The following is a 19,167-nucleotide window of genomic DNA, read 5'->3' as shown; positions in this document are numbered from 1 at the left end:
TCAGTAAAAGAAATCAACTGAATTCCATTTTTTGGTCACATGAGTAATGTGAACTAATTACGTATCGCTAGCAATGTACCAAGACAGATTGACCTTCACCTTCTTCTTCTTCGACCTGGATACCATCATCATAAATTCCTGGTGAATTTGTCACAATGGTCCAACTGAACTCACCTCATTCTATCATCCTACACTGGTGTCCCGCCAGATAAACCATTAGCGCAGGCAGGTACACCGTTCTATTCGTTCATAAAAAAAACGTATGGCATGACATTTTCAATAAAATATACATATATAGTAATTTCTTAATTGTTTACTATTACAAAACAAGAAACCTTGCTCGTACATAGCATGTATGACTTCAAAATTCACATCTCTCGTCTCCTTCATTATATAGTATGACGTCACAGTGGTGAGGGACCCAGCGGTCCCGAACAGGAAGAAGGTCCCGCTCAGGCCGAATATTTCAACGATAAATCGATACAGTGTTATCACGCCAAAGTTCCCTAAACATAATGCAGTCATGGCCACAGTAGAAGCAAACGATTTCATCTGAAATTTTAAGAAAAAAATAATTTAGGTAGACTGTTCATTTTATATTTGTTGAATTAGGTGTTATTAATATGTTGGCGCCCTCGGTGGTCAAGCGGTTTAGATACCGCCTGATTTCGATGGTCGCGGATTCGATTCCTCGCACAGTATAAAAATTTGTATTATTTCTATATTTGGCGGGGCATCAGTGGAGGATTATAAGATGAGTATAAGTTCAGGTTAATTAGTCCATCACTACAAATTCACCAGGAACTTATCACGACGTGGTCCAGGAGGAGCAAAGTGCAGGTGACATGGCAAATTGCAAGCCATAAGTGGTTTAGTCCACATTACTGAAATTCCTCCCATACATTATGTACGTATTTACAAAAAATATATATTGTACATGTATTTATATTTAGTTGACAAATACCCATAACAAAGCCCCTGCTAAGCTTGCACTATGGATGACGCTGTGTGAATTGTCTAGGGTTATTATTATTACGTATTTATTAACTCGAGCTAACATCATCACCTGCTTCTTCCTTATCCCATTTATTTGCGGTCGACGTAATATGTTTTTCTCTTCCATTCATCTCTGTTCGCAGTCATCTTGTCATTTACTCCCTTTCTCACCATATCATCTTTCACACAGTCCATCCATCTCTTTTTCGGCCTTCCTCTGCCCTTACAATCATTTATATGTAACACCTTTCTTAAAATATTATCTTCATTCCTACGCATTTCATACGCCTTTGGTAGTACCAAATCGAACTAACCTCAGGTGGAAATGATTCAGCAATCTGTACAAATGGAATATTAGATGCTCCCACTTGATGCATAGAACAGAATAGAAGTATGATAACCAGGATCACCCAGTTCGGTGCCCATGACCAAAACAGTAAAGTACTCAGCAGGTATAAGCAGACTGTACAAACCACACATGACGTGCACATCAGAATCTGAAAACCATAAACTACGTTAAAGTTTCGCGTTTACTACAAATCGTTACTAATATTATACTTGCGAAAGTAACTCTGTCTATCTGCCTGTCTGTCGCTCTTTCACGCTAAAATTATTGAAGCAATTTAAATTAGATTTGGTACACAGATAGTCTAGACCCTGAAATGGACATAGGGTACTTTTTAATGCAAAATTTTATTTTAAGGGATTAAAAAGGGAGATGTATTAATGATCGTCACTTTTTAAGCTTGGGAGGAGCTTGGAACTTAATTTTTAGTCTACAGATTAAATATAAACAAATTTCTATGGAAATTCATCATTGAAGCTAGAATGATGAAACTTCATCATTCTAGCTTCAAGAATATGGCTTCTGCTTCCTTTGGATTTTTTGGGTTAGATTTTTTAATGTTTTTTCTTTATTTCATCAATGTCTGTATTGCACTCGTATGAAGTTGCGGGCACAGATAGTTGAGCAACTATAAAGGTAAACTATAATGTAAGAAACGGCTTAACAGATTTGGATGCTGTGTTTACTGATGTATTGTGATGTGTGGTAAGTTTGTAAGTTTAGTTTCATTTAAAATATAGAGTTTGTTTTATTCTAACCTATTAACAAACAAAAATATAAATAAGTATTAACTAACCCGCCGATCCACCAAATCTGTAATAAATGAGGCAACCCCACTGCCCATACATATTACTACTCCTAAAATGATAGAACACAGATTGTGTGATAGATCTGGCGCGGCTTTAGAGAAGAACTCCGCGGCGAACACTTGTATAGGTAATGTGCCCATAAAAATTGGTAACACAATATGTATAGTAACTGTAATTAAGGCTGTTCTAGCCGCCTTGGATGTGCCTGTAAAATAAAAAAAATAATTATGAGGACATGCAGGTCCCGGATCCTTCTCCATATAAAACGTGCTATTAGGAAAGTTTTCTAATAACTAACTTCCATGAAATTTTGTCTATAGGATAAGGCTACTAAAATCAACGTTTCCCACTAATCAGAATTTCTTTAAACAAGTTTGTTTGAGAATTACACGTGAAAAACTTGATTCTAACAGAAAATTACCTATCTTTAGCTCATCCGTATGAACATCCAAGACAGTTTAACAAATTTGTAATGTTCAAGACATTGGAATTATAATGAGTTTTCAGATTAACAAATAAAATATATATATTTACTGTAATATTAGAGTAAGACGAATAGAGCGGTACATAAATATTTAGGTCAAAATTTGGAATTGAAAGTATTGCTATCGCGTTTGGATGAGGTGAAACAAACTTGGGTAATTTTTCAAGTACACGCGAAAAACTCATCCTAAATAGACTACTCGTTTTACGCAGGTGAGGCTCTGGGCCTTAGGTTGTATAAAATATATGATAGTCTAGATGTAACCGCGAATTCGTCCGCGTGGAATTTAACTTTATTTTCTAAAATAAAAGAATTTTTGAAAAATAAAAGTTGCCTTATTACATCAGCTACCTGCCAATAAAAGTCAAAATCGGTCTAGCCATTTCGAAGATTGACCGGAACAAACAGATAGACAAGATATGTAAAAAAAAATTATTTGGTGTACCATATGTACTGTATTTATGCATGTAGTAAAAAACGGTCATTTCAATGTTACACAAACAGACACTCCAATTTTATTTATATGTATAGATAACGATTTTATTTGAAGAACTATTATACTTACGTAAAATGTTAAACACGTTTGTTTCTGTAGATTGTGATTTACTCTCCTCTAAAAACGAACCTGTAATTTATAAACAACTTCTATATCTAAAACTTTATTTACGTGAACTTCAATCTGATCTAAACGTGAATATTTTCACACCACCTTGTTTCCTCTGGTCGCGGGGATTGATTCTTGCACAGTACAAACAATTGTATTCATTGAGTGTTTTCTATGTATGATTCATATTAGTGTGTTTAATGATTTTTAATTGATTTCATGTATTTTTATGTATAATTTTTAATAAATTATAGCATTCTGCGCTCCTCTTCTATTACAATACATGTTCTCAATTTCAAATTCCTCCGTCCGCGCAATTATCATAAAACAGGGCACAAAGTTTTTCCTTCACGTATTAATATACTGATTACTATTATTATCCACTAACTGTTCCCGCGACTTCGTCCGCTTGGAATGTAACATTATTTTTCTAAAAGAAAAGTAGCCTAAGTTACTCCTTATTACATCAGCTACCTGCCAAAAAAAGTCCAGTCAAAATCGGTCCAGCCATTTCAGAGATTACCCGGAAGAAACAGACAGACAGATAAAAATTTAAAAAATGTTATTTTGGTATATGTACCGTATTTATATTCATATGCATGTAGTAAAAAACGGTTATTTCAATATTACAAACAGACACTCCAATTTTATTTATATGTATAGATGTGTAGACAATATGTTTAAAATAAACTCCTCAAAATCGTCATATTTTGACTAGGACAACATAGACATAAGAAATACTGTCCATAATCTATCTCCTTTAGAAGTTCATTGCAAATACAGCGTAAAAATAATAGAGACAGATAAGATAAAAATATAGTTTATTTGACTAGACTTACTCGTACTTACTACAGTACTTACATTAAATCATTAGAATTTTCATCTCCTATTATGTTTTAAAGATATGACTTTCATAAACGAACATGGACAAATAGAACAGCGCCATCTAGTCCCATGGTAAGCAGAGCTTGTATTATGGGTACTAGTCAACTGATATAAATACTTAGATATACATTTTTTGTAAATATATACATAATATACATAGAAAACACTATAAACGAATAAGTCTCCCACACACTGTCAATCAAGTGCGAAGAATCGAACTCTCGACCATCGGAAGTTCAGCGGTGTGCTAAACCGCTAGACCACCGAGGCCGTGGCTTTATGTTATGCTTACATACATTGTTGTTTATTATTCGTCTCGCGATATGTCTTGAGGCATGCGAACTCTCGTTCAACGTCTTCTGTTGCTCCATTCCGATAGAATTTCAATGAATTCCATGCTTCCTGTGAATTAAGTTGACTAGTTGTTATCAGAGACTTATTAACCATTTTTGGGAAGACGAAGGGATGTGTGACACTCTTACGCAGTAAAAAACCATACAATGTATCTACGAGCACCATTGCTGGAGTCGCGAGGTCACATTGACTACGGCTGGACATTTGAACCGTAGAAATATAAAAACTTATGCACATCTAACTATTTTATCCTCAGCAAGTGTTATTTTTGCAACAACAAGTAGTTGTGTCTAAAATGTATTAAACAAACTGAGTTATTACATAATTGTATCTACGCAAGCTTTGCACAAAGTATAGTTCGGTAAATTCATTCCAAATAACAATAATAATATCTCAGGGCAACTCACACAGCGTCATCTAATCCCAAGCTAAACTCAGCTTGTGTTATGGACACTAGAGGACTGATACGAATACTTAAAAATATTTTCTTTATTACATACATCATATACATAGAAAACAAACAGATCGATACAAATAATCATACTAATGAATACAAAATTTTTGCACCGTGCGAGGTATCGAACCTGCGACTATATAAAAATGAGAAGTAAGAGAGTATGCTAAATAAAGAAATATACAATTACTTTATCTTTCACTTTTCTAACGAGATATACCGGCGATTCCTTGATGAAACACATGAAGATGACCAGAATAACTGAGAAAATTAGCATGCCATAACTTATGACTTCATAGGAGAGCAGAGAACCGCAGAGGTAGGAGCAGATCCCACCGATGGTGAAAGCGAAGATCGTCAGCGAGGACATGTTCCCAATGATGGAGGGTTGGCAGAATTCGTTGATAAACACATACACCACGACCACATGGAGGCCCCCTCCGTACCCGACCACTAATCTGCTTATTAATATCTGTATTGGAGTTTTGGCAGTCACTATCAAAGCTGCTGCTAGCTGTAAACAGTTTTTTAATTTAACTAGGTTAATAGCCTAGACGGATATATTAAAATTTCTGTAATGTATAAGTACACGATTAATGGAAGTGGTGTGCAGTAGCTAGAGTCCAACTTTTATTAGAAGAAATAAAGTATATCTGATTACAAAGGAGGTAAATTAATAGTACAGACTTAAAAAAGAGTATCATTTATTTTATATTATTAAAAAGATACTTTTTGCAGAACTATAATTTTTCATGGTTTTTTGGCATTTGCACTAATATTGTAAAAATTGTGTAAAAATATATTAGTGACATAGATTATAGAGTACGCCTACATGATATAGGGTACAATAGTCTCTTTTAGATTACGGTTGGCAACACTAACAATAGCACCCCAACGGAAATTACCCTAGCGCCTGCTGGATCACACGGTATAGTATTTGCTAGCACGAATTGAGCAGGCGTTGGTAGATACCTTATTTACTTACAAATACTAACTTCGATAGTTTTCTCAAACCCTATTAGCTAGTTCTAATATCAAACAGTTTCTTAAGAGTTGGCAAGGCCCACGTCACATCTCTAGTGTTTCAAGCTTTCGTATTCTAGCTTATAGTTATTATAGCGTTGTTATTCTGGAGGACTAAGATGTCGAATATCCTTCAAACTAAAAACTGAAAAACATCTTACAGAGCTACCTACTTGGAACCTAATTAGGAGGGGCATAGAGTTTATTCTACTAGATCACCAAGAAAAATACATTTGTATTTAAATGGGTTTAATAGTTTGTTGTGTTCCATAAAACAAAGTAAGTATGATTTTTATGATCTTACAATTACAGTGTGTGCACTAGAGATAAAGAATATGATTAAATATTGTGAAGGTTGTTTCTACATCATCAGTTTCTTATATTTCTTTCTTACCTTATATACTTTCATATGCATTTAGTGAAAAGCTGTTAATACATTATGAGGGGGCAGGTATTTGTACCCATTCCAAGGATTGCCATTTATAAGCGCATTGCCACTTAGAAGGTACTAGAACTCGTGCCGCACATTGCCGTTTAAAAATGGGGAAGGTATTAGTACCCGTTTAAAATAAGTAATTTTAAGTGACACGAGGAAAAACTATATAAAACATATATATTTATTAATACGGGTGCAAATACCTGCCCCGCTGATGATGTGTTAATTACAAATATACACTTCAGTTTTATTAATTTGTATACATACATATATGCGACAAACCTTATGACCGTGGGTACGATCTTTGCAGTACAAATATGTGCATTCTGTTCATATTGACACAGTTGAGTTATGATATTGGCTTGGATGTTTTACGTCTATGCATTTACAGCCAATATTTTTCTTTTAATGTTTAAAAGTTATCTAGTACCTACTCATTTAGTATGTTATGTATTTGTGTACTCATTAAGTATTTCTTATTTTCTCCGCCTCTCTGGCTACCCCAATGGGAGACAAGCGTGTTGGATTACTTACCAAAAAACAAAGTGCGCTTAATATTTCGCTCCTTTTTCTTCCAATCATTTCAGATATAAATCCACCAGACAGCACTGCTACCACTGAGCCGACCATGTTGATGGAACTGAGCAGACTACCTTCCTGTTTTGTGAGAGCTCTGCCTAAAAGTTGAGGACCAGTTGTATTGGACTCTAATATGGGTAGAGCATACGACGGCCATGTAACAATGAACCCCAAATAGAAGTTCAACAATGAAACTGTAACAATTCGAAGAGAAATATTGTAATTTCTGTGCATCCATAGAGCCTACCCCACTATAAATACAGTATATATGTACTATATATAAACTGTGTACCAGTGTATACTTAGATTATTTCATAATTCCATACATGATTTATGTAGAAAATACCCAGCCTGATACAAAAAACTACATACTCAAGAATACAAATGTTTACATCTGAGTACTAAACCGATTTTTTACGACAATTGCGCGGACGAAATTTCGCACACATATCTACAGTTTATATAGAGAAGGAGTACAGAAAGCTAATATTTATGGAATATAGAATAAAAATTACATTAAATCAATAAAAAAATAATTACACACACTACCATGTATGTGACACACACGCATATATACTCTTTTGTTTTATTATTATTGCTGATTCAAAAATCTTTTTGTAATTTTTTTTACGGTCGAATTTCGTCATTTAGGCGAGGACACAAAATTAAATCGTGTACCATTTTTAACAATAAATTATTAAAATAATAATATAAATACTAATTTATTTTTGCTTTAACAGAAACTGCCTACAGACAGAAATTACTAAAACAGATTAGGTACTGCACCAGTTACTTTTATTATTACATCTATAATTAACTTACCGATAAAAGTTGCTGTCACTTGAAAAACTACGTCCATTTTTACATCTGTTGAAATGTTTATTTACATTTATGAATGCTATCTGTTTCAATGAATAAAGTGTAAATGAGCGTAAGTTTGGTTAGTTTAAGGTTTTATGTACTTAAACATATATTATAAGTACATGAACTAATTTCAGCAGTATCGCCCGAAAGTAGGTAAGGGATTATATGCATCAGTGAAATTAAACAAAGTATTGCAGACAACAAAGTATTACAGACTAGCAACGCGCCCGGCTTTGCACGAGCTCAATATTTGTTTTACTATAAACTGTACAACACATTTTAGTAAGTAAAAACACATTCCCAAATAATGCATTATTTAAAATAAATTTATTTAAAGGTTATATAGAGTATTAAAAGATAAATATATGTTGTGGCGGACTTTTTTAGAGCTTTTCAAGGAGAACAATTCCGCCACACATATTTTTGCGTAACTTTAACGTTTTACACAACGCATTCATTTTGACTGTTTCTGCTGCATCAGAAACAGTCAAAATGAATTTTTAACACCTTTTCATTGTTGCTCCGCTCGTATCGTGATGTTATATAGCCTATAGCACTCGGGGATCATCTACTTTTCTATTATGTAGTAAAATATTTTTTAAAATCGGATCAGCAGAACCGGAGATTTCCCCGTATAAACAAACATACATACTTTACTCTTTATAGTATTAGTATAAATAGACTGGAACTGGAACTCATTTGTACATACCTACCTGCCTCGGTATATAGGCAGGTAGGTAGGCGTGTGTAAAACATAGTCGTAAGAAGAAATAGGATTTGAAGTGGTGAAGTGATTTCGCAGAAAATACCAGAGAGACCACCTCGTTCAGAAAAAGAACAGAGTTGCTGACAGTGGGTTCACTATTCTGCAGTACTTCTATTTTTTAATTTATGATTCGTTTTGAAATCCCAAGTAATATTTCTAAACCCATAACAATATAATTTCTATACATGGCATAATTTAATCAATAATAATGTAGAAGGTAATGCAAGAAATCATCATAATATAATCTTTGCTCGTAACATCGTGTATCTTTGAAAATATCTGAATAATCAGATTGTGTTGATTGCTCTTATGTTAATTTTAAAACACTGTCAATTTTGTGAAGTAATTTAATGACGTCGTAATCATTAGGTAGCACGATAGGTCAGATAATTACCTTATTTAATATTATTGTTGAATGCAATGACGATTGGTGTACTCGATTAATGTAATTATTCGGGACTTAAATAATAAACATATACGAACCTATCTGATCAGGTTAAAGAGTTATTTTATAATAAATTGAATGCAACATATTTTCAATTATGAGATGTATAAATTTAATATTTATTTTTGATTTTGTAATATTCAATTGTAATAGCTGTATATATAAATGTTCCTAGTCCCGCTAAGACACATCACTATAAAATAAATCTGCCAAATTCCGTTATGTCACTGTCAGTGTCAAAAATCAGTAGCGAAATCAATCCATCAAGTTCTATAAAAATAATAAAACAGCGGTTTGTTTAGTTTAATTCGTGTCCTTTTTGTGATTTATAACTAATGTACTATGAAATTAGCTTATTCTCTTATATAAAATGTATTAATAATTTATACTAACAGTATTAAATAGTATTGCAAATTGTCACAATGGGTCTCTTATCTGACCCCGAGTATGGTTCTGTGAAGTGGGTGCGACTTTTGAATAAAATTCACGGACCATTATGCCTTTTTTGTTATGTCGGTGCCCTGGTATGGTTCTTCGTGTTGGGCAACAAGGAGTTCAACAATGAAACCTACTTCTCCGAGAACGCGTTGTTGCCGGGTCTCGTAACCAACGAATTCAATGCAGAGCAATCTTCGAAGCAGTTCTTCAATGACTTTTTGTATGAACTTGAGGTAGGCTTTCTCCTTCTTTTACTTGTGTATCTTAAATACTAATTTCTACCATTAATTTTGATTGATGATTTTAATTCTTGGTTTGTAGACAGTGAAATATTTGATTTTTTTGTGACTTTATTCAATTTGCTCAGTAAGGTTTGACTGTTTTGTTCAGGTTATGATTGGTATATAAGAAATAAAAAGAGCACAACACCTGACTTATAACAAAGTAAATAAAATGAAGATACTATATATAATACTAGCAACCCATCCCGACTCTGCATAGATGCAATACAAATCTTTGAATTTCTTGGCTTGTTCTGTACTATAACTCACACAGAATGTGGCAGCAACTTTGTTATATACTATGTCAAGAAATAACAAGATAAATTATTATTAGAATTTTCATTATTCAGAGGACAACATAAGATATATATAACATAAGGTAGATTTTTTTATAAATGACTGACTATTGATGCATTTACCAGTCCACTTGGACAGTATATGCTACCAGGGAACCAGTGAATGGTAGGAGGAGAAAGATATGAGCTCAATTCACCCATCATGATGAATTGTCCAAAATAAAATCACAATGGTTTCTAGGGGGATAGTATGGAGGCCAGTATGATACATTGCTAGCATAAAGGTCAGGTCACTATCTATTACTACCAATACTCTCCATACTTATGAGGTATATTGCCCAGCGGTATTAATACAGTGTTGCACAGTAAAACGAGTTTCTAAAATGGTTTGCCATTTCATTTGTTAGTGTAATACACTGTGCTATATTCATATACTAACTAAAGTACAATTATTAATTCCAGTCAGTAAAATGACAAGTGCAACTGTATTTGATATAAAAAAGGGTGATCTGCTACAATAGTGATGTTCGGCAATCAATAGACATTTAGTCATGCTTTATTTTAATAGGTATCAAAGTGTTTTTTTTTTATTGTAAATATTTGATACATACTTGTTGTAGTAATAAGAAAAAAGACTTGGTAAAACGGAGAAAATATATTAATAATAGACAACTAACATATTAGGAACAGAAAGAAGGAATTGAAGTATCAAAAACAAGAATGTGATATAAAAGAACTATAAATTCAAATACAAATTTAGAATATAAAATACATATCTGATTAGTCAGTTACAACAATACTACAATACAATATAATATATAATACATAACATTGAATACATACATATTAAATAATATGATTTTAGAAATATGTACCTTACCACCATATTAAAATTTGTCACTACAACATTATTACAAAAGCTGGGAAAAAATGTATAAAGAAATTCAGAGACATTAACACTAAAATTCAGGAAAGTCAGGAAAATGCAAGTAATTTTATATTCATTACGGTTGCTTTCAAGGCATCACTTCCTTCAGGCCTTCTTGAAATGATTATTTTACATCTTTTATTTTAAAAGTTTTATTGTTCCTGTCGACGTCCCTTTTTACCGTGTATGTCTTCTGTTTAATTACTGTAAATTACTATTTTTATTTATATGTATAAAGGATTAATTTGATATTGAATAAAAAAAAATGTAATCTCGACTAATTTTTAATTGTAAAAACTCGATTCTACCACAGCACTATTTATTTGGGGCTAAAAACCTGCAACACTGGAAAAGTCAGTAAAATGTTACTGACTGGAATTAATAATATTACTTTAAATAATAACTGACCCATGTTCACTTTGATTTTTTTTATTGCCTTTTTATCTTCTTTTTATCTTTTCTTTTTTTATTGTTTATAGTCACATCAAATATAGAGATATTCACAAATAATGTGCTTTCTGTTTGTGAAAGAATATATAAAATTGTTTTAGTTGATCCATAGATTATTCCCTATAACCTCACAAACTGTACCTCTTTATAATGTTAGTATAGATTAAGATAGATTTGCAGTTGACAAGTAATTAGTAATAATCGGTTAAACCATAACACTGTAAGTAATATTTTATTTATTTTGATGTTTCCAGGATAAGTATTATGATACTGATGAGATGCCGGTGCCATGGCTCGTTGCTAAAATGTCACAACTTCACTTGGAGGTGTACACACATAATTTTACACTCAACTATCCCTTAGGACAAGGGCAGGTATGTTGTACATTAATATTAGCTGGAACTGTTGATGGCTGGAATTATGGATTAAAACATATTTACACATGAGAATCATCTATACATATATGTTTGGGAAACTACTAATGCTACCAAAATGTTATAAAACGGTAGGTCACGTACCTGTATTTTTGCAATTTCTTGGGCTTCAGGGTCTCTGTCTGATATCTTCGCTGAAATGCTTTCACACACTTTCACAGTAGGTTTTACAGTAGGTTTTACAGTTCTAATTTATTTTAATTCACAACAAATGAACGCGCGCGCCATGGTCTTGCTGTACAGTCTGTATATAGTTCAGTACTAGTTAAGGGAGGGGAAGGATAGACGCGGGAACAGAAAACTTACGGACTCTAATATAATAATCTGTGCTTACGATGGTATATATAGATTTTGAACATATAAATAAAATTGGAGTATCTGTTTGTAACATTGAAATAACCACTTTTTACTACATGCATAATTTTAATATTCTTTTGATAAAATTGCAATTAGTAAGTGCAATTGGTCCGTTTCAGAGAAGTATGGCAACTAACAGTATGACAGGAAAATTTTATATGTATTTAGATAGATAAATAAAAATCTATAGAATATTCTGTTGTAGGGATTTCATGTACCTAGATAATGTAAAGTTATTAATTTCCAGATTTACAAAGGTACTAATGTATATGGCATTCTCCGAGCTCCTCGCACCTCCTCACTTGAAGCCCTAGTAGTGACAGCACCATTTAGATCCTTATCTTCACATCAGAAAGGGACTGCTGCTGGCATAGCTCTAATGTTGGCTTTTGCCCAGTTTGCAAGACGTAAGAAAATTCATACCCTATTTTAAAATTCATATTTGAATTGATATATAAAATGTGTGGAGTGAAATTGCTTGTTATTTAAATTAATATTTATATACAGTGCAACATACATATGCTAACTTAATTATTTTTCATAATTTCAGCACAAAAATACTGGGCCAAAGATATTATCTTCCTGGTAACAGAACATGAACAACTAGGAATGCAGGCGTGGTTAGAAGCTTATCACGGATTGCAAAGTGACGCTGAGACATTCTACAAAAGTCTTGGCAGTTTTTGGAAGCCTGATACACCTGCTTTTGATTTCGGTAGTATAGGGGATGTGTTTAATTGGGTTAGTGATAATCAGAAGTGTTTGAACCCTGGCAAATTGAAAGGAAGATCAGGATCAATACAAGGAGCTATTAATTTAGAGTTTCACACACCTAAAATAAGTAAGTATTCATAATGATATTTTTTTAATGCCATTCACCTCATAATTCTTGACATCATTTTTAATGATATTTCTTTAAACTTGGTGGTTAATATCATTAGGTATTTACATATACATCTTAGCACAGTCTTTTTGTTGTTCTGAAATGTAAATACACAAAGTAATTGTTTATTTAATTCATGTAATTGTTTATATAAAGCATGTCTAAGAACACTATGTTATATAAATACAATACATAAATTACTAAAGAAATCAACTAAGTGACACATCCTCAGTGATCTAGCTGTGTAGAACACCTATATTGCCAATGGTAGCGGGTTCGATTGACCTTTTTTCTTAAACTATGTGGTATTTCCTATTTTTTTTTCAGAATACATAGAAGTCAAAGTAGAAGGACTGAATGGTCAGCTGCCTAACTTGGATCTAGTCAATTTAGTTCACAAACTGTGTGTAAAGTCTAGTATACATCACTCATATAAAAATAGGTTAGTACCAATAATATAATACTTATTAAATTTTGATATCCTTGTATTTGTGGCCAGATTTACATGTAAAGCAAGAAGACAGATATAGTTCTATAGACATAGGACTGATTTTTAAGAGTAGAGTTCTATCTAAAGTTTATTTTATTGAATGAACACAGTAAAATAAAGAAAAAGATAAAATAAAAAAGCGGCCAGTTATTGCTAAGCGTTTGTATTAAGATCTGTTGTCAAGATATATGCAGAGTATGTGTCATACATATATATATTTTCATAGCATAGGAGACAAACAAACATGCGGCTTCTCTTTATGTAGGTATTTACAAAAAAAATATACAGGTTGAATTTTTCTTAAATTTGAAACTGTAATTATGATATAATAATTTTTTTCTGATTTTTCTCGTGATAATTACAAGCAATTCTGTCACCCCGTTTCAGCTTGACGTTGAGTTCTGGAACAGCATGTATATGTTTATGAATTGTTCTGGAGTATTATTATTAGAGAAGTGTAAATTGACATTGAGTGAGCAAGACATGTACAACATACAAATAAATTACTTTGATACTATATTTTAATATTAATTATATTAATTTTCCAGTTATTCATGGATTCGCACGAAAGTTAAGTCGGAAGAATGGACCAATGGCATCTGGACGATGCTTGGCATGGTGTCTGCTCAAATTGCTGGGGTAACTGTATAGATAAAAAAATATATTTTAAAGATTAATAATGGAATGGTGCCCCCGCTTGCGCTAATGGTTAACGCTGTCGGGGCACCAGTGAAGGATGATGAGATAAACATGAGGTCAGTTCAGTAAGCCCATCGTGAAAAACTTACACAACTATTATTAATAGTACTTTAATTTTAGGTTCCAAACGGTAACCATGGTCTATTCCATCGGTTCGGAATAGAAGCCGTTACCCTAGAGGGACGGGACGCAAACGACCCAGCGGGTACTCCGCCCAGAGTGAATGCACTCACCACCGCTAATTTCTACCGCCTTGGTATTGCGCTAGAGAGTATACTTAGATCTTTAAACAATCTTCTAGAACGATTCCACCAGAGTTACTTCTTTTACTTGCTGGCAGCTACAAATAGGTTTATATCTATTGGTAAGTGAACTGCGTTCTTAAGATGCTTATAATTTTAGATCATTAATAAATTTAACACCTGACAATTTCTGGTCTCCTGATACATTGTGATCTCGATGGTTTAGGTTTAGCACCCTTAGCGAGTACGATTCCTTGCACGGTACAAACATTTGTATTCATGAGTAAAATTGGCCTGGGTGTTTTCTATACATATTATGTTTATGTACTTAAACCTGGAGTCTAGTACCCATTACACAAGCTCTGATTAGCTTGGGACTAGATGGCGCTGTGTGAATTGTCCTGATTTATTATTATTGATGTATCATACTAACCCATAGAATGTCCCACTGCTGGGATTTCTCTACAGTTGTGTATTTAAGTTTGTTGACCTTGGTTTAGTTATTAATTTAATGAAATAAATAAAGATGTTTACATTGTAATTTACTTACCATATAATAATATTTATTTAGAAAAGCAACACGTAAGTTTCTTGCTCATTCTTCTTGTGGTGAGTCTGTGTTCCGAATGAGTGGTAGAATAAAAAAATATACTATTCAAAAGTGCTTATATTAAGTTTATTTGAATAAAGATTATTTCTATTTTTTAATAATATTACTATATTTCTAGGTCAGTACATGCCGTCTTTATGTTTACTCTGCGTGGCAATACTAGTCCGCGCTCTTTCTCTATGGGTCACCATACAACAAGATGGCGACGAGGAACCACTTAAAGCCGTAAAACGGAAGACGTCCGACGCGAGTGTATCAGGCGAGCAGGAACCTAAGGAGGTACCTGAGGAGGTATCTGAGGAAGAACCTTTGTTAAAGGAAAAGAAAGTAGACGAGTCTAATATGAGTATTGTGAACATAGGCATCAATTATTTACTGGTGCATCTACTTGGTTATATTGTTTCCAATTCGCCGAAGTTATTCAGTAAAATAGGTCAGTTATTATTTATTCTATACTAGCTGTGCCCACGGTTTCACGCGCGTGAAATTTATATGTTATTCTGATGTATAAGCTATATTACTGTAAATATTATTAAAAATCCGTTCAGTAGTTTTTTCTCACAAACTCGTGTTTATAATACTAATAAGATAATATTGATACGTGAAGCAAAAACTTTGAACCCCTCTGTAAGGTAATTGCTCTGATGAAGTTTGTTAAATTTTGCAACTACCATATTATTTTACGAATATGAATGATTATATATTTTTTTTAATTATGCATAAAAATACGTAAAATGTATGTATAAAATTGCTCTGATGAAGGAGTATGAAATTTTGCACACTGACCGTTTATATTTAGGAGTGCAGAATGATTAAGTATATATATATTTTAATTATGCATAAAAATACGTAAAATGTATGTATAAAATTGTAGAAACAAAAATTTAAGCTTTGCTTAGCTTGGGACTAGATGGCGCTGTGTTAATTGTCCTAAGTTATTATTATTATTGTTCTTTAGGATTTACAATATTAGTGTGTATGTATGATTTAACCTTTTTTTTAACTTTTACAGGATCAATATATTATAATCAACCATCAGAAGTATCAGTATTCTATGGTCTCATAGCGACATCAGTGTTTCTAGTCTTTGTGACCCCATTAATGCCGAGGATTCTACGCACGGGTCGCATGACCCACGAGGAGTTATCACTAGTCAATATACTGTTACTTATAGAGTTGGCGACAGTCTGCCTTTCAGTGGGAATGCATAATTTCCCACTAGGCTTAGCCATAGCTGTGCTATACACTCCTCTTGCCCTGGTAGTTGGCGTTGAGACTATAGAAGGTGGTAAGAAAAGGTACGATGTGTTTTTGCCCCTTGTGAACTGTTTTTAAAGTCAAAGAAAATTTCATATTGGATTAGATCAAAAGTAATTTTCTAATTATTTAAATATATACATACGTGAAGCAAAAACTTTGTACTCCTTTTAACGAAAATTGCGCGGACGGGAGGTATGAAATTTCACACACTTATTGTTTACTAGCTGTTCACGCGACTTCGTCCGCGTGGATTTTAACTTTATTTTTCTAATATAAAAGTAGCTTAAGTTACTCTTTATTACATCAGCTACCTGTCAAAAAAAGTCCCGTCAAAATCGGTCTAGCCATTTCAGAGATTAGCCAGAACAAACAGACAGACAGACAGACAAAATTTTTAAAAAGTGTTATTTTGGTGTACCTACCGTATTTATATATGAGTGTAGTAAAAACCGGTTATTTCAATATTACAAACAGGCACTCCAATTTTATTTACATGTATAGATATAGAGAATGAGTGTAGAACACTAATATTTTTTATGTATAAAAATTACAGTAAATATCAAAAAATATTACACACACTACTATTTATTTGTGACACACATATATACTTTTTGTTTATTGTTAAAGTCTGTGGTCAAATTGAGAATAGATTAATATTTTTTTTTATACTGCGATAGTGGCAATCAAGCATGCGGCCCATCTGATGGTAAATGGTTATCGTAGCCCATGAACGCCTGAAACACCAGGTGTATCACGTGCACGTTGCCGACCCTTAAGAAACCTTAATATACCTTTCTTAAAAATATAAAAAAGGAATAATAATCAAATATAAAGGTATTTTTGTGAAGTTTACTAAATTAATTCTACTGGAGTAAACAGAGAAGACTTTTTTTGTTAATTAATTTCTCCTTTCAAATTCAAAATATCTATATTCATGTAGGTCTATTACAGACTCTTATGATATGTCAAATCTACAGTCAGTTCGGAATGATTTCGAGATGAAAAGAACTGACAAGAAACTCAGCTCGTATTTTTTTTAATGTTGTACATATTTACAATAATATAGATTTTTTAAATTCAAATTTGGGAGAATAGAGTGAGTGAGAGCATATGCTGGTGCATATGCTATATAAAAAAAATAGACCTTTCTTTTTCAGACCTATAAAGAATTTATTCAAGCGAATATTGTGCCTGTTGCTGCACCCTTTGTGCGTAGTGACTGTGGGCATGATCGCATACAGCCGCGTTCTGTTCTCGGAGGAAGATTTGTTGTCTATGGCGGGACGGGGGCGAGACGCTGCCATGCAGGCTATCATGTTCTCTATTGTAGACTCACTTGTAAGTTCTGTTACTAAATAATTATAGTTTAGTAATCATTTTTATATTATACTAGCTGTGCCCGCTACTTCGTTCGCGTGGAATAGTGACCTTATATAGAATTTTTTAATATTTAGGCTTTTTATTTTACAAATAAGACATGCATGATAGCATTTTAGCTTCAAAATATACAAACTTCATAGTAAAACAAAGGATTTTACTTAGGGTATTTTTTTTACAAACTTTGAATGTCATATTTATTTCATATTTGATTAAATAACCTCATTGCTCACAATGTATGATACATTATGAATCAGATTGACCTCCAGGCGATTCCCCCTGGAAACCATCATGGTAAATTACCATTTACAACAATGTGCTAACTGATCTGATCTCATATTCATCTTATCATCCTCCACAATTGTCCCGTAAGCACAGGCAGGTGCACCATTCCATTGTCATCCACAAAAAAGATATCTACCTAGGGGAATCTATTTACTAAATCTGAATATTTGTTGCAGATTTATGGCAACTGGTTATACAACGTGGCGTCAGCAGTCATACTACCCATTTGGATTATATTCTGGCAAATACTGTGCATCAGAATCGATGACACAGTGTAATCGTCACAAGATAAAAAAAAAATAACCCTGGACAATAAACACAGCGTCATCTAGTCCCACGGTACGCAGAGCTTGTGTTACGGATACTAGACAACTGATATAAATATTTAGATATTTTTTTTGTAAATATTGTTTGTGTGGTATATTTTATGTATAATATGTATTTACAAAAAAAAATATCAATTTATTTAGTTGTGTAGTACACATAACACAAGCTCTGCTTGGGACTAGATGGCGCTGTGTGAATTGTCCTGGGTTATTTCATTATTGATCCTTGTCATTCCAAAGAATTGAAATAAAATATTTCTAATAAAAAAATATGTTTTATTTTTATAATCGACGGTAGGTGGTACTGTTTACATTACATTAGTACGAGTATAATCATAATATGCTACTCCCTAGTCATTTAGTGTAATACATGTACCTGCTACCTATCTTTAATAAATAATTAAATTAATTAAATTTGCTTAAGTTTGTATTATTTAATTTTCATCTATTATATATATATTTGTCTCCTAAAACGGAGTATCTTGTCTAGTCTAGTCTGCCTTAACGCAAACTACACTCTGATAGATTTGACTTATAATAAGTGTCTAGTTTACAAAATAACTTCACAAATATAGAAATTTTGATTAGATTTAGTTTAAAACCATTTCATACTTTGTTTTGAATGGACGTGTATCTAAAGCAGCCCTATATAGCAGACTTCAGATTTAACCTCATGCTCATCATCATGATATATCAGGTCAGTTCATCCTCCACTGGTCAGCGCCCAGCCAGCGTAAACCGTAAGCGCAGGCGAGTGCACCATTCT

General features: G+C 33.0%; 2 protein-coding genes across 2 annotated transcripts; one reads left to right on the top strand and one right to left on the bottom strand.

Moving 5' to 3' along the window:
• Positions 1-67: 67 nt before the first annotated feature.
• Positions 68-7,829, bottom strand: LOC131854197 (facilitated trehalose transporter Tret1-2 homolog). The gene is made up of 9 exons (XM_059205326.1): positions 7,793-7,829; positions 6,926-7,164; positions 5,153-5,446; positions 4,421-4,526; positions 3,201-3,260; positions 2,139-2,356; positions 1,311-1,493; positions 336-552; positions 68-138 (listed from the first exon to the last, which is right to left on the bottom strand). The coding sequence occupies exons 1-9, from the start codon at positions 7,827-7,829 to the stop codon at positions 68-70; spliced, it is 1,425 nt and encodes a 474-aa protein (XP_059061309.1).
• A 1,589-nt stretch (positions 7,830-9,418) lies between these two features.
• On the top strand, positions 9,419-18,459 carry LOC131854185 (glycosylphosphatidylinositol anchor attachment 1 protein). Its single transcript, XM_059205315.1, has 11 exons — positions 9,419-9,716; positions 11,693-11,812; positions 12,477-12,636; positions 12,780-13,070; positions 13,440-13,554; positions 14,151-14,241; positions 14,422-14,665; positions 15,272-15,586; positions 16,166-16,451; positions 17,571-17,751; positions 18,252-18,459. Exons 1-11 carry the CDS (start codon positions 9,468-9,470, stop codon positions 18,351-18,353), a joined length of 2,154 nt encoding a protein of 717 aa, XP_059061298.1. The 5' UTR covers positions 9,419-9,467; the 3' UTR covers positions 18,354-18,459.
• The last annotated feature ends 708 nt before the right edge of the window (positions 18,460-19,167 follow it).

Source organism: Achroia grisella, unplaced genomic scaffold (genome assembly GCF_030625045.1).
Source record: "Achroia grisella isolate CSIRO2021 unplaced genomic scaffold, CSIRO_AGI_Agris_v1 utg971, whole genome shotgun sequence".
NCBI classification, from domain to species: Eukaryota; Metazoa; Arthropoda; class Insecta; order Lepidoptera; family Pyralidae; genus Achroia; species Achroia grisella.
Note: the sequence above shows the minus strand (reverse complement) of the source record. Positions and strands in the feature narration are given on the sequence as shown.